Here is a 20,955-nt window from a genome sequence, read left to right as displayed (position 1 = left end):
CTCTTTGGGAGGCACGTCAAAGAAGACTGGGCCTCTGCTTGCTCGCCAGGCATCTTTCTCCGGGAAGGGCAAGTAGGGTTGGTGAGTTTTGCTGGATCCTATGGCCAGCACTGCACCAGCCAGAGGAGCAAGAGGATGTGGGGGGATGCTCCTTGCATTTATTTATTTATTGAATTTTTATACCGCCCCACTAGCATAGCTCTCTGGGCGGTGTACAACAAATACAATAAAATCACACAGAACAACTGTAAATTCATTTCCAGATTTACAGTATCCAAAGCCAGCAAGAGAAGTCAGGAAAACACCAACTGCCCACTTATTTATTATTTATTTATTTTGTTAAATTTTTATACCGCCCCACTAGCATTAGCTCTCTGGGCGGTGAACAAGAAGAATACAATAAGAACTGTCAGTAAACCAAGACATGGACAGTTTGGTAGTTGGGTTTGTTGACTTTTAGGGTTTTCCCCTGTCCTTCATTCTCCCTTTGTGGCTGTATGTAGTGTGGTGGTTATGGTTTCAGACTGTTGAGGTGCTTTGCCCCAAAAATAGGCTGTCTGAACTCCACACTTCTGACTCCGTGTGTACCTCCAGTGGGGAATCTCGTGCCCCTGAAAAGGGCGTTTCCTGTTGAGAGTTCTGCTGCTGCTCCCCTAAACTGTGCCTGTTCTCTGATTGTTGCTGCTGCTGCCTTCGCAATAAGGAATGATCCTCCAGCGAGCTCTCGGTGTCAGACTTCAGCTCCTCCAGAAAGATGGGTGGAAACTGGTTCTGGGTCATGTAGTTATACCATTGCGTTTTTCCGGAGTGCCCACCCACCGTTGAGCTGGTGTCCAAGTGCAGAGAGGAGAGAAATTTGCTGTGCAATAGGTCGGAACCCACCGAGGAGCCTTCGGACGAAACGGAGCTGTGGAAGTATCGTGGTGCGCCAGGTCTCCCTAAATCCCAGGAGGAGCGCGCTGGCTCTACTCGGGCCGGGGACACACAGCTAAAGCCGGTAGCGGTGGACGCCAAGGTGCAGGCCAGGAAGGCCAGGAAAAGGCTCTGCCCGGGGCTTGTAGATAAGTCGCTCAGTTCCGGATCCGCCCGGATCCGTCCACGGACCAGTGCTAAGAGGCAAGAGCCAAGCGCCGCGGTACAGGCGATCAGCACAGCGGTGAGGCCGTGCATCAGCGGGGTCAGTGATCGGTACCGCCGCCGTCCGAAGAAATCCAGCGTCAAAGCCAGCGAGCCAGCCGGCACGCTGAAGAGACAGCAGAACGCGATGGCCAGCATGAGCTGGCCCCCCGTCGGGCCCAGCAGTGGCGTGCCGGGAGCTGGGTCATTTTGGATTATTGCCCAAGCCGCCCCCAACACAATCTGTGTCTCTGCGTTTTGTACCAGCACCCAGCTGGGGTAGGCACCCGCCGTGCCGATGATCGCCAGGGCCATGCTTTGGGCCAGCGCTGCTGCCAAACTTCCCTCACGCCGGTGTCTGCTTCTCCTCAGTTGACTAAGCCGGAATATCTTTGCGAGATTGTCTGCCTTCTTCATGATTGACTAGGTACCACACGGGCGGCGGCGGCTACATTGGCAGTTTCTCTCCTCCCTGAGCGCTGCAGAGGTAAAATGAAATCTGAACTACAGTACACAGCTAACAAAATCTTTTACTACCCAGTTGCAAAAAAATGGACCCAATCCTCCACTGCCGACACGGAAAAGGAAATGGCAGATTTGGCAGGCAACATGTGTGGTCTTGGTCTCTCTCTCTTTGGGCGCTTCCATATGACCTGCTTATTGAGGATTCATCCCGATTCGTTTGCGGGGAAAACACTGAGTATGTTTCCCTCTGAAGAAAGCATTATCTCACACTTCCCAGTGCATTTCCCCATCCATTCTTTTGGGTTAGTGGGTTTATTGCACAGTCCTTCCCAATTAACTCTAATTGTGCAACCTGAATTTAATCCCGTAATCTGAATTTGCTGGCAAGAGTTTGAATCCCACCTGAAAAGCCGGAGCCGGAGCCCATTAGCGACTAAAGGGTCAGAAGAATGTCCTCGTCCTCAAGGAAAATTGCTAAGGGACCCCTATAATTTGGAACCGACCCTTCCAATCACAAACTGGGAAGCTGACTGAATCAAAGCTAAGAACTTGGTGGGGGAAGCAAGTTTGGCCGAGCGAATATTCCTGCAGGAATATTCTCCTTCCTTCCTGATGGAAATCGCTCCCATTCAACACCAAGCAGCCGAGCGTACCAGCAAAGGCGGGAACAATCGTGGGTGAATCCCACCGCATCAACACCCCCACCCCCGCTCTTTACCGGGCCCCAGACATTGCTTCCCACGGCCTGCAAAACGACGCCGTGGTGCTTAGGCCTTGGTCGACTCCCGGTCTCCATAGAAACGCCTTGGAGCATCATGGGACTTGTAGTTCTTTGGCAACTGCTGCGACGTTCGGGGCGGAATGGCATTTTCAAGATCGATATGCGCAAACTTGTCCGTGTGTAGGTGTGTGCGAAGTGAAAAGTGCTTTGTTACTTGTAGCCCAGATCAGAAATCCAGACTTTATGTACGGAAAAGTTCTCAATTTTAAGACTTCTTAAATTTTGCACATACTGTATTCGGATATTTACCTCTGCTTTATTGTGGCTGAACTTTTTTTTCCTATTCGAGTTGAAAACATTTAACTAGGGTAAGTGGTCATCTGAGAAGTGACACCCGCTCACCCTCGCAGGCTTGTCGGACCTGGTTTTTTTTCTGGTTGCCCTTTTATTTTGTGTTTTTCCAGGGTTTTAGTGATTTCATTGTACACTGTCATGATTTTTAAAATAAGTTGCGTTTTATAAGCATCAGGTAAAATTCTGCACCAAACTATATGGAGAATTTAACCCCTATTGAACACAATGAGCCTTTCTTCCGAGAAGATATGGATAGGATCATGCAGTTAGAGTTGACTCAGTTGCATGATGCTTCTATGCTGCTGTTTTGGTGTCTGACTAAAGATTAGCTGACTTTATAGCAGGAGGAAAGGTAGAGTTTAAGAACAATCCACCCATGTGTATTGGGTACAAAATACTGAGACTAAAGTCTGAGGTATCTTCAAATTAACTGAATTTTATATGATAAAACATTACAGACTTCTTTGATAATGCCTTTATTTGTTAGGTGGTTTACAGTCATATACAAATACCTTATACAAAAAAGCAACTAAATATAAAAAATAAATACAAATATTACACATAAATTAATGTCCTATAATTATTTTTTTAGTACCAGTTCTATTAAAGTATTTCTTTACTAAACGTAATTCAACAAACGCAGTTATTTTTCAGCAATTCATTATTATTATTTATTAGGTTTATATCCCGCCATTTCTCCCAGTAGGAGCCCACCATTTGTGGATTACAAACGTGGACCCATACAATTTAATATCTTTACATAAATGGTTTTCCTGTAACATTGCTGTTAAAGATCCCTCAAACCAACTCTAGTTACTTGTGAAAAATGTTGTGTATGTGAGACTAATTCCATGAGAATGTAGATGGGGATGTGTGCATATCCCACTGAAATCAATGCAGTAGGGATAGGCACATCGTGTAGATGATTGACTGTACTGTGCACCCAGCTGACATTAGTGATTCCTAATTCAGTAAGTGATACACACACAGAAGCCTGCTTATGCATTTAGATCCCCTTTGCTGGATCAGAGTGATTGATCTCAGCTTACTCTTAATTTAAAACTACTGTAAATGAAATCTTACATCCTGTTTTGCAGTCTAAAAGTTGTACTAAGGAATCACTATGAACATACATTGAGACAAGCAGCAAACACGATGACTAATGCAGATTTTTTTATGTATGCTGCAAACCTTGAATACATACAGATATTTTAAAATTAAATATTTCTCTATATTTTCATTTTCCAGCATTAAAAGAATTATACACAGGCCTGCCAGCAATGAGCAGCTACGCCTGAAGATGCTGATCTAACCTTTCTACTGCTTTAGCAACTTAGGTTGTACCTCGTTGTTTGCAGTTACTAAACAGTTAAATTAAAAACATTTCTCAAACTTTCCCTGGCATCTACATACTTATTTCAGAGGTGGAAAAGCCTGCATATGGAGAGATCTACCTCATTTTAACTTCAAACAGTCCTTGCATGCAAAACTACAAAAAGTGTTAGTTGTAAAGTTATGTATTGTTTCTTCTAATATGGTAACTGAAGTTTTTAACAGTGGGGGTTATTTTGCACAAGTGGCTCAACATGTGCTGGTAAAATCTCCACATGCAGGTTATCACCATCTCAGAAGTACCTCCTTCACTGTACATCTGAGAATCTCCTTTAGCTTATTATTTACAACACTAGCAAACAAATGATTTAAGTGGGTTAACACTGCAAACCTATGCATATCTACTCAATTGTTGTGTGTATAGGATAACAGCCTGGATCTGCAATTACAGGATGGTAGTAGACTACCTACAGAGGTACAGTTGCTAGGTCTGGCTCTGGTGTTTTTTTTTTTTACAGTTAATTAACCTACATTATTTGCTCCTATCCATATGTGTAAACTTCTCCTCTGGCTCATTAAAAGGCAGAGGCCTCATATTAAATTTAATAAAAACATCATGTTTATAAGTGGAGGGGAGTGAGAGACTTTGATAACTAGTATTAGCGGAAAATTGATAGATCTGTAGATTACACCTGACAATATAAATTAGTGATTTAAACCACTGGTGATTATAACTTTTCTATTTTAACCTAAATACTCCAACCTGGCCAGAGAGATTTGTCTTTTGTTTAAATGAAAGGTTGAATTCACATACACATACCATCACTTAATGACTGCAGCATCAAGTTATAATTTGCATGTGTATAATAATCTTAACACCTTCCATCAGCTTGAACACAATATTTGTATTTTACAGTGACTACGGGAACTGTACATAAATCAGAAGCTGAACCCTTGCTTCCAATCTAAGAGACTAGATGCACAAAGTAAAGAGAGTTAATGGAAAAGTTAGAGGGAGATCTATTTGGGGATAAAGTTAAATTTTATCAGGACTTTAAACACTCAGTAAGTTTTCAATAAGGCAGTTAAGACAAGTTATATGTCACCTAGTCCTGATTCATGCATGAAAGAACATCACCAGCAGTAGTGTAGCTACAAATTCAGAAATGCAGGGTCCCTTCATTATAGTCACAGGCACACCCCTCCCCCCGTTTTGCTGCTGGGTTGAGAATGGGATCCATGGAGACATCCCTAGGAGTCAATCAGCATAAAAGGGTAAAGTGTTAGCTACTACGAAGAGTCTTCTCAGTGGCTGACTCACCTCCTTGCACTCCAATCAGCATGAAAGGATAAGGAAGCATGTTAGAAGGCTCCTCTCACTGGCTAATATACTCCCTGTTCATGCTGATTGGCTTGTAGGATGCTGGAGACATTGGGACGGTGCTCCCAAAAAAGTAAGCGGTCTAAGACCCCCCCTGAAACCCTGGACAACTACACTCCTGATCACCAGATATGACAGTTGATTACTTATTATTCAATGACTTTCAGCTGATGTGGGGAGTGTAGAATCTGCTTTTAGTCACATGTACTGGAGTTAACTATGCATTTTTGAAACAATATCAAAGAATCAGCCTTGCACCAAGCAGAGTCTATGAATTCTCCTTTGTCCACTTTGTACTTGGTTACATCCTGGTCCTAAAGCACATTGTTTAGATTCAACATGCTACCTTCATTGGTAACTAGCAAATTGGAAATCCTGCTCCCTCTGAAACTCACAATTGGGTAGCAGAGATCCAACAACGTTATTATTATTATTATTCTGATTTTTTTACCTGCCCTTCACTATAAGATCCCAGGCAAGTAAAGAGCGTAAAAATAGCTACCTCAAGAGCAAATGTCATATACATACATGCCTTGCACAAATTTAATGGGATATTGAATGTCTTCCTGGAATGCTTTGATTGCGGCAATTTTGCCCCCAAACAGAGCTGTTGTCATCTTGCAGGGTTTTATATTTTTTCCAGTTTGCTACTAGATAGGTATATATTTTTTGCCATTAGATAGATATGGGACATAAGGCTTAGCATGTTAGCGTATGTAGTAGGAGCCCTAGGGATCCTAGAATGGTTAATAGCTTAATACAAGTTAGCCTGATCAGCAGAACACAAGGCCTCATGTAAGATTTCTAAAGAGCCAGGGGACACCTAGTACACATTATTGCCAATCCTACACCTGCATGGAGACAGTGCTGGGTAGCGGTGTTTAGCGTACTTCCTCCAGGGTTCCTGAGGACCACCAAAATTCAGTGTTGTGAAATTCTCCAACAATCTGATTTGCTATCTGACTCATTGCAAAACTGACACAGCTTAATTAAAAGTTTTCTTTAGATGTTCTCATTCCAGGAACAAGTTAGGAAAGCTAAAAAGGATAACAAAGGAAGTGGAGAATGGGGAGGGTATGTTTGAAACTATTGGCATCCAATGCATTATATCTTTTACTACTAATTACTTATTTACCAGATTCACAGTGTTTCTTCTGCCTAGCCAGACAGGTGCATACAGAGAACATATCCATATGTTTGGTTTTCCTGGTACTTTGGGTGCCCCAGGAGTCATTCAGAAAAAGGAGGTCACTTGACAGCAGAAATGGCTCATTGGAGGTACCGCTAGTATTTCATTTAAGTGAAATTAGACTATTTCTTTTTCTAATGTAGCCACCCAACATACACAAACATGCAGCTAGTATGCCTTTTCACAGGTATATGATATTTTCATAACAAAGTAGGTCCTTTGGTTGGTCTGTTTTTCAACAAAAATGGATGACATCCTACGTCTTTAGTTTTTTGTCTTTCAGCCTGTGAAGACAGCGTTGCTGCAGCAGAAAGGTGGTGAGCAGCTCCCTTTTGCTGATGGAAATTGTTAATATAACTGGCAATCAGCAGAGTAATCTCAAGAATCTGAAACAAATAAACATGCTGTTAATAGGAATTAGAGATGTAGACCATCTGCACATCTTAAATGCTTACGTCTCAGCAAACAGGGCTATGACCTACAGCATATTGAGAGGCTGAACTTACACATATTTAATTGGAAGTCCCACCAAATTCAGTGGTACTGATTTATTTAAAGCACTTGTAACTCTGCTCTTTAGGCACAACAGGCTCCCAGTGCATCTTACAAAAATCAGTAAATGCAGTTCCTATTGTGCTAGCAAGCACAATCCCAAGCACAAAAGTTTCAACATTTTTTGTTCTTCCTGTTAATTTATTATTTGCACACCAGGCTCAATTCAAGGTGTGTTTTAAATATAAAGCCCTTAATAGCTTGTGACCTGTATATCTTGGAAGGCTTGTCTCCTCCTTCCTGAACCTGTCTGTCAATCATATCCATCATCGGAGGCCCAGCTCTGTGTTCCACCACCAAGGGAGGCATGGCTAATGGCTACACAATTTAACAGCTTTCCGATGAAAGCATCTAACATGAAAATTAGACTGGGATCCAAACTCTGTTCAAGTATTGCTGTTTGTATTTGTCTTTATTTCTATCACATCTTTATATGAACAGGAACTAAAAGAAGCTTACAAATCAAGAAATATACACAATATCAATAATAAAACCAAGAAGAGCAGAGCTTTAAAAAACAGTTGGAAAATCTTTCTCTCTCTTTCTCACACACACAAACTCACCACCCACTAAAAATAGGGAAACGGAAGGCAGCTTTCCCCCCCCTTCATAGAAAAGGTTAGTAGGTGGGTCTTCTTCCTGGCCAAAGTAGGCCCTTACGAAGAAGAAGATCCTTCCACCTACAAACCTCTTCTAAGGGTGAAAAGTAACAAAACTATTGCATATTGTGCTTTTATGCGTGCTGCAAAATCTTATATGCTATACGATGTTTGAAACTGAAGCTGATGCATATGCAAGATGACAAAAATCATTTAAGTTAACATACTAACCTTTGGTTTGTCCATAGCAAACAACAACTTTTCAGTTGGCTTTTCTTGTGTGTACACATTGTTAACCACCAGCATAAAGTCATCTTGAAAGCCTCCAAAGGTCATTAGATTTTTGTATAAATATGTCACTATTAACCTCTTGAAAAACAGAAGACAAAAAATTCAAGCAGAAAAAAGGGCAAAATGTAATTTAAACATGATTTCTTCAACACATTTGTCAGATTTTGTAGTTACCTAAGAACTATTTCTAAAAAAAGTTCTAATATATGACACCATATTTAGGCAAGTCAGGAATTAAAGTGCAATCCTATGCATTTCTACTCAGAAGCAAGTCCTGCCATGTTCAATGAGCTTACTGTTAGCTAAGTGTGCACAGGATTGCAGCCTAAATCTTTTTATTATGTGACCAATATCATATATGTTTCAATGAATAATTTTGTGGTAGACATACTGCATACTATGTCTACAGCAAAGGCTGCCAATGTGCCCATCAAGCCCATTCTTGGTGCTCCCTTCTACATTGCGATTTGGCCTGAAAGACGCTAAGACCCAATAGTAGACTTCTTTCAAGGCTAACTGCGGTGTGGGAGCAATTTTGGGGTGGGGGGTGGGAAGAGGGTCACAGCTAGAAGGGTAGTCTCCTCAACTATGACCACCACCACCCACCCAAAACAAGCCTCTCCCCGTGCAGCAATCAGGCTTGAAAGATGCCTTCTATTTTTTCAACCCTAACTGCAATGGGGGACAGGGTCAGTTAGGGAAAGGAAAGCTAACCCATAATCAAAATTGCTCCACTGCAGTTAAGGCTTCAGAAAAACCTTCTGTTAGTTCAGATATAAGGCTTTTTCAAGCCTAATTGTTGCAGGAGTAGGAGGGTGGTATGATATTCCTGGTGACTGCAGCTAATTTAACATTTCCTCCCCAGCTAAAACCTTTTTAAAAGGCTAATTTGGGGGGGAGGATATGTACATGAATTTGTAATAAGTGCATGGTTGTGAGGGTGAGTGGTGCCAATAAGAGTTTCTGTGGTCTCCAAATGAGCCCCTAAAGACTGATGACTCTGGCCTACATCTTGTTTGTTTGTTTAAATTTGCTACCTACCCTTCACTGCTGTGTCCCAGGTGGGGTGCATTATGTTCAAGAAAACATTAAATAAAGTTAAAACATCACTTAAAACCGCAATTAAAACACAAAGATTGCTACAGTGAACAAGTGTGTCCGCTCACACAACCTGATCTAAAATAACTCATCTGCTCTGAAAAGCTTGGGTGAAGAAGTATATCTTGGTTAACCAACAAAAAAGTACAACAACAACAACAACAATAATAATAATAGGTAATAATAATAATAATAATCAAGGTGCCAGACACACCTCCTAAGGGAATGGAAAATGGAAATGGACTGCCTTCAAGTCAATCCTGACTTATGGCGGCCCTACGAATAGGGTTTTCATGGTAAGCGGTATTCAGTGGTGGTTTACCATTGCCTTCCTCTGAGACTGAGAGGCAGTGACTGGCCCAAGGTCACACAGTGAGCTTCAGGAGGACATTCCATATCTGAGAGGCACCATAGACATAAAGGTGCTTCTACCTTTGGATGTTCAAGGGGTGGTGGTACATGGAAGGGCTTTCTCTATACAGTAGGGCCCCACTTACCGGTGCTTCGCATTCCGGCGTTCCGCTAATGCAGCGGCGGGAAATTCCCCATTTTAAAGCCGTTTTTGCAATTTTGCGGCATTTTTGTGCGAAGTGCCCGATTATAATCAATGGGGTTCTGCTTTACGGTGATTTCTGCTTTACGGCGGGGGCCTGGTCCCTAACCCGCCGTATAAGTGGGGCCCTACTGTAGTGCTGTTTAGGCAGGCCTTTGCAATTTGAATGTTCTCTTTTTAACCAGTCTGTATTTATTGATGTTTTTAATGTTTATATGGCTGTTTTTACTGATTTTATTATTTTATGTTGTAGCGTGCCTTAATAAATCCTTATGCAAGTGTGGATTATAAATAAGCAAGTAAAATTAATGAACTACAACTCCAATCAGCCTCAACAAGCATAACCAATTGTCAGGATGATGGGAGTTGTAGTTCAGCAACATCTGGAGGTTCTCCACACCTGATCTGAACCAATAGACTAAGCAGCTAAGTGTACAAGACACATGAAATCAATTGCTCAAGTTTGTTAAAGGTTACTGGAGAGAGACTGTATAGATTAACATAGCTAATTGATTTTGTATTATCCCTTTCTTTACACAACATTTAAACTATTTTTTCCTTACCATAGAGCTGTATTCAAGAATGTTTATGCCATCTTCATAAACAGCAAGCCATACCAAAGTACTCTCCAGTGCTGATATTATCACAGGCTAGAAAGAAGATATACTAAAGTTAGCAGCAATTATTAAACTGAATAAAATTTGAAATGTTTTTAATATGTAAGGTAGCAGACAATCGGAAACAAGAAAGAGAGAACTGATTAAAGCAAGCAATATAGGTATTTTGGAAGTTCCTGAGACAACTGAGAAAAATAACATCATTATTTATTTATTTATTTGATTGATTTATATCCTGCCCTTCCTACCAGTAGGAGCCCAGGGAGGCAACAGTTTACATGTTTGCATTATACAATTCTGTTTGCATGTAGTATTTCATTATGTTCAGATGTAAAACACTTTCAAGGCATTATCTGATTTTCAGAGGGTTCCTGACTTTCTAAGTTCCAGCTCAAATTTCCTTTCCAATGGTTTAGTGATGTAACTAAAATATGTTTAATAGACATAATGGCAGTTGTGCGATGCAGTCAATCAGGGATCTGCACCTATTTTTTATTTTTGTTGCTATCAACAGGTGTTTTCCTGTTCATTCAATGGTACACTGGTAAAGCTGAAAAGATACTTTATTTAGTGGGAGTATAGAAAATGGTAATCTTCCTTTGTGGTGAAGTGACCCCTGTCACTCCTGGCTTTTTAAATCTAGCAGAGGGGGCTTGACTAGTTGGGTCCAGAGTGTGGTTAATGCTTCATCATGTGAAGGGGTGATCCCTGCTACCTTGAAAGAGAAAGTCCTAGAGAAACTGGCTTGGACTCCTTGGATTGTAATAACTATCGACCAATTGTAAATATCCCTTCTTGGGGAAGGTGGTGGAGAGAGTAGTGGTGAGGCAGCTGCAATCATTCTTGAATGACATGGATTACTTAGATCCATTCCAATCTGGATTCAGGCCTGGCCATGGGACTGAGTTGTCCTCGGTTGCCCTGATGGATTATCTTTGCAGACAGCAGGACTAGGGAAGTGTGACCTTGCTCCTGCTTCTTGATCTCTTTGTGGCTTTCGATATCATTGAACACAGTATCCTCTTAGACTGTCTCTGTGGAATGGGAATTAGGAGCACCATGTTACTGTGGTTCCAGTCCTACCTATGGGACTGAGTCGACAGTAGTATTGGCAGAGTGCTTTTCAGCCCCTGGCAATTATGCTATAGAGCGCCACAGAGTACTGTTTTATCCCCAGTGCTATTTAATATCTGTATGAAGCCACTGGGAGTAATCATTAAGCACCTCCTTTCCACTTCACCCACCACTCTTCAGCTCCTGATCACACCCTTTGGATGCAGCTTTTCCTCTTCAAAAAGCTGTTGGCTACACTTGTGCGCCTGTCCTAAGGCTCTTATTAAGAAATAGGTTCTAAAATGGGCCACCATGGGAATTTATTTGAACGGCGGATATAAATTCCAAAAATAAATAATAAAGTCAAAGTGTTTCTTGCTTTCCTCAGCATTCTTCAGTCCACAGTACTAGTGTAGTTAAGCTACACCTGTCGTGAGCCCTACTGGAGGGGGGTGGACTGACGAGAATGAAGCGGAGGAGGACTTAGAATGAGATGTTCAAGCTGGTGAAGGGCCGACTGGGGAGTGGGACTCAGAAGGCGCCCCCAACTCTGGACTTTGACAGTTCAACCCCAGCAGCTCCAGATAACCCTGTGGAGAGTCAACCTGACTAGCCCGTTGTTTCCCAGCCTAAAGCTTCCCCTCTCCCTGTGCCCATGTTGCCAGCAGGCAGTCCTCCTCCCTCAGAGGGGGAAGTCAGGACAGTAACGGAGGCTCCTCCTTCGCCTTGTGCCAGGAGGTGAATGCAGCAGGAGATTCAACAGACACAGTTGGGGTGTAGTCTTTGCCTGCGCATGCGCTCCCAACAGTGACAGTTGGCACACGCAAGTAGGTTTCCCACCCAGCCTTAAGCCAAGGGGGGGGGAGTAGTTGCTGAGTCAACGTCTTAGTGCCATCAGATTGTGCCTAGTTGGTCTTAGAGAAATGCTGAGTTCTAAGTAAGCTGTATGTAGATTCATGAAGCGCGCTGAATTAAAACTGTCTCTTACTACAATGCAAGAAGAAACCACAGCTGTGTCTGAGTTCTTCAAGTTCAGGCAGGACAACACCAACCTTACATTTTTGTGAGGAAGTGATATGTTCAATCTAATTTCTTTCATTTCCCTAATTCAGAGATGTTACCCACTTTCCACAGAAAGAAGACATTAAGGTTAAGAACTAAGGATACATCAGTTGCGCAGCAATCATGCTGTGAGCATGATTGATCAAAATAAAATGAAGAAAAAGAAAAGTGAGAAAGTCTTACTTTTGCTGCAAATAATTTGGCACCAAAGAAAGGCCACTTTCGAGCAACAGCAAGGTAAATGCGCATGCAATCTGTAGCACTGTGACCACGGAGAGCCATCCATTTTGTCGAAAATCGCTGGTAAAGCTGTCTATTGACATTAAACATAAGGATATTTAACAGCAGAAAGTCATGGCAGGGGCGTGTGTGTAAAGAATCCAGAGAGCATATCAAAACAAAATGTAACATTTTATAACTATTTATCATCTCTCTTTCATAAGCAGTTCAAGTTTGTATCTCATCCTATGAAGTATAACTTGTCTCTTATGAAATGGAATAAGAAAACAGACCACCTGAGAACAATGCTTACTGTAAGTCTGCTGATGTAGTTTTAAGTTTCAGTGAAATTTATTATTTAGATCCGTTCCAGTTTGGGTTCAGACTAGCAATGAGCTCCGTTTCTGCAATAATCAGATTTGCCATCAGATTAATTATTATTTCTGATATTATCTTTGTGGAACTCCCTGTGCCTAGTTTCCAATTCATTCTTCTTCTTCTTCCCCCCCCGATTCTTTTTTTTTTAATTGCTTTGAAATCACTGATAGTGTGAGTGATACTTTTATTGATCTACTTTCTCTGTGACCTTTTCAAATGTGTATTCTCTTTCACTGATGTCAATGAAGTGTTCATTATAAGTGACAGACAGAAAACAGCAGGGGGGAATGAGGCGTTGATTGTAAGCAGCAGGGGGGAAGACATCTGCCTTAATCTGTCTGCTCTGCGGTGCACTTGAAAAGGAATGTAAACAGGCAATCATTAGAGTTCAGAACAAAGATCGATACCAGTGGAGATTTGTGAATAAATAGCGATTATAATATCAATTCTCTGCAAAGCAAAACAAAAACAAAAAAACCCCAGAAATTGGAAAAATGAAAAGATATCAGACGAAAAAGGAATTGGATTGTTAACAACCACCAGGGTTTGTGGACCAGGACAGCCTGACCGCAGTAGTTCAGGCATTGTTGAGTTCAAGACTGGATTACTGCAATGAACTCTATATGGGGCTTCCCTTGTGCTTGACCTGGGAACTGCAGTTAGTGCAACATTACTGATGGGAATGAGATCCTGTCAGCATATAACACCTTCACTCAGAGATCTGCACTGATTGCCAATTTGTTACCAGGTCGTGTTCAAGGTATTACTATTGGTATAGAAAACCCTTAATAGCTTAGGATCAGTTTACTTGCGTGACTGCCTTACAGCGTAAAAAAATCAATTACTTGTTTTTAACTGGTTTATCATTAATTTTAATGTTTTTTGTAAACCACTTAGAGACTTTTACAATCAAGCAGTATTTTATTTATTTTGTTAAATAAATAAAATTTCCACTTTTGTTTTGGCAAGGAGTGCTGTAGTGTAGGGGTGGGGAACCTCTGGCACATGGGCCAATCTTGGTCTGCCAGGCTTCCCCATTTGGCCCACCAGGCCATTTTGGGCAAACCACACCTACCCTCCTGATGTCATATACATAAGGGCAAGGCTTTCCCAAAGCCTGCTTTGTGCAATTCCCAAAGTGCTTGTCTACCAACTGGTTGTTGGGAGCCTTTGGAGTGCTGATTGCAGAGCTTAAAAGGAGGGGCCCGGAGCAGGTTTTGCAAGCACAAGGGATTTTGAAACCTGTCAATCATATCATAGTGATATTGTGATTGACAGGTGTATTGCCCCACCCACCTGTCAATGTTGGCCTGCAGGGTGGGTCCAGAAAAATATCTTGCTACCGCAGCCAAGAAAGGGTAACCCCCTCTGTTGTTGTGGTAGGATACAATTTCTATATAATCAGGCCATGGGTATGTGGCTGGGAAAAGTGCTTGGAGATCATGAGGCTAGGGCAGATCATCCTCTGCGGTATGTTTTGAACACATAACAGCATCATTTATTTTGAATGTTTTTATACTGCCCTTCATCCAGAGATCTCACGCTGGTTTACGATTAAGACAATAAAGTAAATCAAATAATTGCACTAAACATGAAAAATGCTAAGAACTACACTTTGTCCATTCAGTTTCTTTGTATGTGTATGTATGAAAAATCCTCCTGTTACAAAAAGACATTAAACGCTTCTAGTGAAGCATCAGATTGTTGTAATAATACATTTGGGTTAATAGCTGCATCCAGAATCTAATTGTTACCATATCAGTATTTGTGCCTTGTTTAAAAGGAAAAAAAAGGGGGGGAGTAAAGCATGTAGCAGCATACCTCAATTGTTCTTCTGAATAGCCTTCCCTATATCTTTTGGGGTAAAATTTTTCCACAGCTTGTTTTAATGTTTGATTAGATTTTGAATGGGAAGTGACTTGCCCTGTTGGAGTGGAGAAAGGTCGTTCAAAGTCCCCAATCTCCACCTAGTGGATAGGAAAGGAAATAGAAAGATAGCTGTTACAGAACTATTTCCTTACTTCAATATATTTCAGTACTTACAGTCTAACATGAAGTAATTCTCAAATATTTCTCAATCAAATCATATATTTATTCAGTAAATATAATCACAATAAGCTATCACTTCAAGAATCTGTGAACTATTCCATTTTTAGTAGCTGAAGTATAAGGATTAATTCAGCACATGCAAAAAGTATTGTATCAAAAAGTTTAACACGGCCTTTGCTAATCTGGTAACCATCTCCACATTTCTGAGACTATAGCTTCCATCATCCTCTGCCAGCACAGACTCCAGGTTTTCCACAGTCAAAAATCAATAGTGTATTTATGAACCATGGCTATTGCCAGTCTTTTTGGCTACAATGGGCTATAGTAAAATAAAATGGACCATTGGTCTCACCTGAAGGGTGATTTTCACAGGTAGACTGCCATAAAGCGGGATATCATAGCTCCACCTATTGTCTGAAGGCAAGAATGTTCTGAAGTCAAGACTAGGGGCCTCAGGCCCTTCCCACTCTCCAGTTCATTCTTGCCTTCATCTGAGGCGGTTGGACAGAATAGCGATAGCATGTAGCTAAGTTTTCTGTGTTTGTATTTTGTGTAAAGGAGTGTGTGGAGTTCAGTGTGGTTGTTTCCTCCCATTCCCTTCACTCTGTCATTGTTTGGAAGTGTGTGGGACTGATTGTTCATTCCATTCCTTTACTGCTTTTTAATTTTGTTTGGTATTTTTGGGGGGGTTGTTTCCTGTTTTTGTCTCTACCCCCCTGGTTCCCTTTGTTGGGGACTGCGCCAGCTGCTGCTCTTCCCTTAGCCGGGAGACCGCAGCTGCGGCTCTGCCTTCAGGCGGCGGCGGCTGGCTTTTTTCCATCAGGGGCCTGCAGCTGCGGCTTCCTATTCAGCGCCAATGCTGCTCTGCTCCGTTTCTCTTGTTCCCTGTTTTGGCGGCGGCCCGCCTTAGTTTCCCGGCTAGGTGCCTGGAGCTGTGGCTCCTTTTTTATCTAGCCTCAGTGGCAGCATTTGGTTTTTCCATTGGCTGCTGCCCCCCCTCGCTCCAGCTCGCTCTGCGGCCATTTTAAGAAGCCGCGACTGCGCTACTCGACTCACCTGCGGCTATAAGGAGCACGTGGAGGCCGTTCTGCTTCCAGACGGCAGCAGTTTTCCTGGTGGGCTCTTTTTTGGGTCCCGGTACCTTTCTGCGACCGCCATTGCTGCTTCTTTGTCCCAACTGCCATTTTGGTTTTGCTAATTTTCCTGCACCTTTTTTGTTTGCCCTCTCTTTCTCTTTCAGTTCATCCCTTAGAGATATTTAGACCTAGTCTTCATGTTTTTGTTTTAAACAAGAATTTCTGCAAAAGGCCCTTCAGTATAGTTGCTGTGCGTGTGCTGCAGGGTAAAGAGAATCCTGCACAAGGATTTCCACTATAGTGGCTTGGACGTTACTGACGCTGCTTGGTACTGTGCATTCTTCCCCATCCGTGGGCTTGCACTAAGGCTGTTTGGAACTATGCATTCTCCCCCATCCGTGGGCGTGCACTGAGGTTGCTTGGAACTGTGCATTCTCCCCCATCCGTGGGCGTGCAGAGGTTGTTTGGAACTGTGCATTCTCCCCCATCCGTGGGTGTGCACTGAGGTTGTTTGGAATTGTGCATTCTCCCCCATCCGTGGGCATGCACTAAGGCTGTTTGGAACTGTGCATTCTCCCCCATCCGTGGGCGTGCACTAAAGCTGTTTGGAACTGTGCATTCTCCCCCATCCGTGGGTGTGCACTGAGGTTGTTTGGAATTGTGCATTCTCCCCCATCCGTGGGTGTGCACTGAGGTTGTTTGGCATTGTGCATTCTCCCCCATCCGTGGGCGTGCACTGAGGCTGCTTGGAACTGTGCATTCTCCCCCATCCGTGGGCGTGCACTGAGGTTGTTTGGCATTGTGCATTCTCCCCCATCCGTGGGTGTGCACTGAGGTTGTTTGGCATTGTGCATTCTCCCCCATCCGTGGGTGTGCACTAAGGCTGTTTGGAACTGTGCATTCTCCCCCATCCGTGGGCGTGCACTAAAGCTGTTTGGAACTGTGCATTCTCCCCCATCCGTGGGTGTGCACTCAGGTTGTTTGGCATTGTGCATTCTCCCCCATCCGTGGGTGTGCACTAAGGCTGTTTGGAACTGTGCATTCTCCCCCATCCGTGGGCGTGCACTAAAGCTGTTTGGAACTGTGCATTCTCCCCCATCCGTGGGTGTGCACTGAGGCTGTTTGGAACTGTGCATTCTCCCCCATCCGTGGGTGTGCACTGAGGTTGTTTGGAATTGTGCATTCTCCCCCATCCGTGGGCGTGCACTAAAGCTGTTTGGAACTGTGCATTCTCCCCCATCCATGGGCATGCACTACAGCTTTGGGTCTGTACATTCTCCCCCATCCGTGGGTGTGTACTGAAACCACCTATCGGAGATATCTGATGGCGGATCAACAGCAACAGCCAGTAGCAGCTCAGACGTCAAAGGCAACACATTCATGTAAAGCTACTTCGCACCACAAGTCGGCTAAACACAAGCAACCTAGACCACACGCTAAGTCTGTTGCCAAAACTAAACATCTGTCCAGTCACAGCGCTTCCAAGCGAGCACGCTATGTATCTGTTCCAGTTCCCGAGGAGGGGGCCCAAGAACAATTGGCAGCCCTTTTTCATTCTCCTGCAGGGTTCTCTGAGGAGGAATTTGAAGGGTTCCCTGCCCAGCCAGCAGCCACCTGCCCACCTCCTCCCATATTTAATAAAAGGACTCGTAATTTAATAAAAGATTGCTAGATGACAATCAGTGGAATAGTAGAATTTTGAGGTTTGATTGGGTAGATTTGGATTCAAACACAATTAAATCAGGAAGTCATTGCGTAACCTTGGGCCAGTCATACAATTTTGGCCTAGCTTACCTGATAGGGTCATTGTGAAGAAAAAACAGAATAATCCCATGTATGCTTTCCGAAGTCCCAGGATAAAATGTGATAGATTTATCTACTACTTCACAACAGATGGTGTTTTGAGGTTATTTTTAAACATACAAATCTGGTCAATCATAAACACTATTTACCTGTGCCAGGAGTGCTGCCAGTTCTAGGGCCAGCTCTTTGTTTACAGGGAAAAGCCCATTTACAATCTGATCATTTGTCTGATACATTAACAGCAGCTTTTCCCGTTCTGTCTCTCCACGAATTTGAAGTGAAAAATAGAGTCTGCAAAAGGAAAGTGTGACAAAGTGAAATTTACAGATTGAAAATTGCAGTGAATATGCCCAAATTGTAAATGTACTGCCTTCAAGTTGATTCCAACTTATGGTGACCCTATGAATAGGGTTTTCATGAGGCTGAGAGGCAGTGACTGGCCCAAGGTCACCCAGTGAGCTTCATGGCTATGTGGGGATTCGAACCCTGGTCTCCCAGATCATAGTCCAACACCTTAACCACTACACCACACAGTAATAAGTAAAAAAGATACTAGTACAAAAGCAGTTTCAGTAAGGGCTTGAAACTGTGTTACTCAAGTACCAGTAACAGAAGTCTGATTTTTTAAAAAAACTGATGATGTGATAGCCAGTGATGGTATGTAGAAATACCTGAAGGAACAGCTAACCTTTAAACAGACTATCCATTTCTGTAGGCTAATGAAAGTAACATTCTATACTGACAATAACCCAGGTCAAGCATCAGTATCTTGATACTAGGGATGGGATCTGTATTTCAGTGCCAGTTCAATTTGCTCCGTTGAACCTTCTGGTACAGCTTTGTCAGGGATCAATGTTTGCTATTTGCTATAAATACCGATTCATCCCCCCCCCTGCAAAAATATTTTAATAGATTTTTTTAAAATTGATATTTTAAATGAAAATATCAATATTGATATTTGAATTAATATACTAATTATGAGCTTAATCTCCAAGTGTTGACTGTTACATAGCCACAATGGTACCATCTATGCACAAAAGGGAAGTATCAGAAGATTGGAGGAACCCCAAGGTTTGCAGAAATACAAAAAAAAATTAAGAAAGAAAAAACGCAACACACACACACAGCCAAATGAGCACTGCACATACTCAGTGGGCATGGAATGCTGACTGTCTATTAGGGAGAAAAACTGAAAACCAGGGAAGTTAGGGGAATGGAACTGAGTATCTTGGAAGAGGGAATGGCTGGCTGACATCCTGATCAAGAGTACTCCACACTGCAACATTTTGTTGCAGGTCCCACTTGTTTTCTAGATATTTCATCATGATTTCTTCATTTCTTTCTTTTTCAAATATTATTAGGGATTTAAAATGTCATACATTAAAGTGGCTGATGGAAAAGTGGTTAGGGCTCCTACACCTTTAATAGTTTTGTAGAACAGGGAATTTTACCAGGTGCAGGTTGCACTGTCATCTTTTGCATCTGGCCACCCTAACTGTATGCCTGAAAGTCAAATTAAAAGGCATGCAAGTCATACAAATCTCAGTGAATGGAATATCTGAAAAACATCCTCCACTGGGTAATAGGTGACCTGGGAAAAATAGGTAGTAAAGACAAAGCCACACAGACATTTAAATAGCTGAGAGAGAGAGAATAAATATAAACTAGACTAGGGACTCATGTACCTTCCTCCATATATCATAACATACAGTTTACGATGAGAGTGAGAGGCCCTTCTTGCAGTACCACTGCCATGGATGTCAAGGATGGTGCAAACATGACAGGCCATTCTCCATGGCAGCACCGTGCATCTAGAATGCCCTCTTAGGGAAGATCAGACAGTCCCCTTCCCTGGTCTTGTTCAAGCAGAATTTAAATACATTTTTATTTGTCCAGGCCTTTGGAAGGGGATAGGAACATTCAGGCATTATATATTTTAAATCTGGAATTTTAATTGTAATTTTTGTATATGGTCTTACTGGATTTTTGTTCTTAGCTGATTTTTGTTGTTTGCTGTTAGCTTTGGGAAGAATGGGATACAATTTTTTTTAAAAAAGTTAGAAAAGTGCCAGATTCATGCCTGCTTAGCTCCCTAACCTCAGATGTATAGTGGTTACTCAGTGGTGAGGAAAAGGCACTGGCACATGCTTAGATCCACTCTCTTCTTAACTATTAATTTACACGTTGGCTGCCTGAGCTCTGGCACTGAATACAATCATGAGAGCTGATCTCTGGCTGTAAATAGGCTATAAATTTATCCAAAAGAATGATCATTCCTAGGAATACATTAGTACTATATACCTGTTTTTGTAAGTAAGTCTCACTGTTCTTGTGCCTTCACATTTTCCAGGTTGCTGCTCTTTGGATGCCTGTTCCCATCTGGAAATAATGTCACAGATCTACAAGGAAGATCATGAAGCAGAACACATTTATGGCAAAACATATGCCACAACAGAATTGGTAAAAGTCTTAAGATGTAATCCTATGCAAACCTATTTGGGAGTGAACTCCACTGAACTTAGTAGGACATTAGTAAACATGGATAGGGTTGGATTGTTTAGCTAGCCTAGGAACATCTGCCTGGAGGTGTCACTGAAATCAATGCGACTTATGAACATTTTGTTATCAGAGTGGTTTGGCTGTAACTGAAAAATATTTTCATGGCAATTATACCACTCAGCTATTGCAGAGCTTACCCCAAGAATTTGCGCTGTTGCATGGAAAGTATTGACGACAGCACAGTATCCTCCTGTGGAGGTGTGGACAGTGGTGTGGAACTTCCCTACTTCCTGTTTAGCAACAGAGTGGAGAATCATATGGGAAGCTGTCCTAACACCATCACCATGAACCACAAGGCCACCAAAATATTCACATAAATACTTTTCAGGTTTCCACAGTCTTCCCATAGTTATCTTTAATGAGCTTTATTAAACTACCTTATATGCTAAAACATCCAGCATTTGTTTGGGTTTTCCCTTCAATGTGAGTCAAGAAAAATGAAACAAATTTAAATAAGGAAAGTTTTATTTCATAACTCAAATATGCTT

At 42.2% G+C, this 20,955-nt stretch overlaps 2 protein-coding genes and 1 long non-coding RNA gene across 13 annotated transcripts in view; 1 reads left to right on the top strand and 2 right to left on the bottom strand.

The window, feature by feature from the left end:
* Positions 1–318: 318 nt before the first annotated feature.
* Positions 319–2,391, bottom strand: LOC133383866 (uncharacterized). 2 transcript variants are annotated; one of them, XM_061625397.1, is made up of 2 exons: positions 1,984–2,391; positions 319–1,595 (listed from the first exon to the last, which is right to left on the bottom strand). In XM_061625397.1, the coding sequence occupies exon 2, from the start codon at positions 1,531–1,533 to the stop codon at positions 520–522; it is 1,014 nt and encodes a 337-aa protein (XP_061481381.1). In that variant the 5' UTR covers positions 1,534–1,595; positions 1,984–2,391; the 3' UTR covers positions 319–519. The 2 variants fall into 2 exon arrangements, with proteins under 2 accessions (XP_061481381.1, XP_061481382.1); XM_061625398.1 differs by having other exon boundaries at positions 2,235–2,391.
* Positions 1,510–20,845, top strand: LOC133383867 (uncharacterized). Its single transcript, XR_009762422.1, has 3 exons — positions 1,510–2,670; positions 12,456–12,620; positions 20,259–20,845. It is a non-coding gene; the product is annotated as an uncharacterized LOC133383867 (long non-coding RNA).
* Positions 3,133–20,955, bottom strand: part of PLEKHH2 (pleckstrin homology, MyTH4 and FERM domain containing H2) — a 167,218-nt gene continuing 149,395 nt past the window's right edge. For all 10 annotated transcript variants that reach the window (XM_061625395.1, XM_061625389.1, XM_061625386.1 and 7 more), the window contains 7 exons: positions 20,210–20,307; positions 18,058–18,199; positions 14,802–14,947; positions 12,567–12,696; positions 10,215–10,301; positions 7,941–8,078; positions 3,133–6,944 (listed from right to left, as the gene is read on the bottom strand). In XM_061625395.1, coding sequence (XP_061481379.1) covers positions 6,759–6,944; positions 7,941–8,078; positions 10,215–10,301; positions 12,567–12,696; positions 14,802–14,947; positions 18,058–18,199; positions 20,210–20,307 — 927 coding nt within the window. In that variant the 3' untranslated portion in view covers positions 3,133–6,758. The remainder of the gene's footprint in view (positions 6,945–7,940; positions 8,079–10,214; positions 10,302–12,566; positions 12,697–14,801; positions 14,948–18,057; positions 18,200–20,209; positions 20,308–20,955) is intronic.

This window comes from Rhineura floridana, chromosome 4 (assembly GCF_030035675.1).
Source record: "Rhineura floridana isolate rRhiFlo1 chromosome 4, rRhiFlo1.hap2, whole genome shotgun sequence".
Lineage (NCBI taxonomy): Eukaryota > Metazoa > Chordata > Lepidosauria > Squamata > Rhineuridae > Rhineura > Rhineura floridana.
This window is presented reverse-complemented; position numbering and strand designations above follow the sequence as displayed.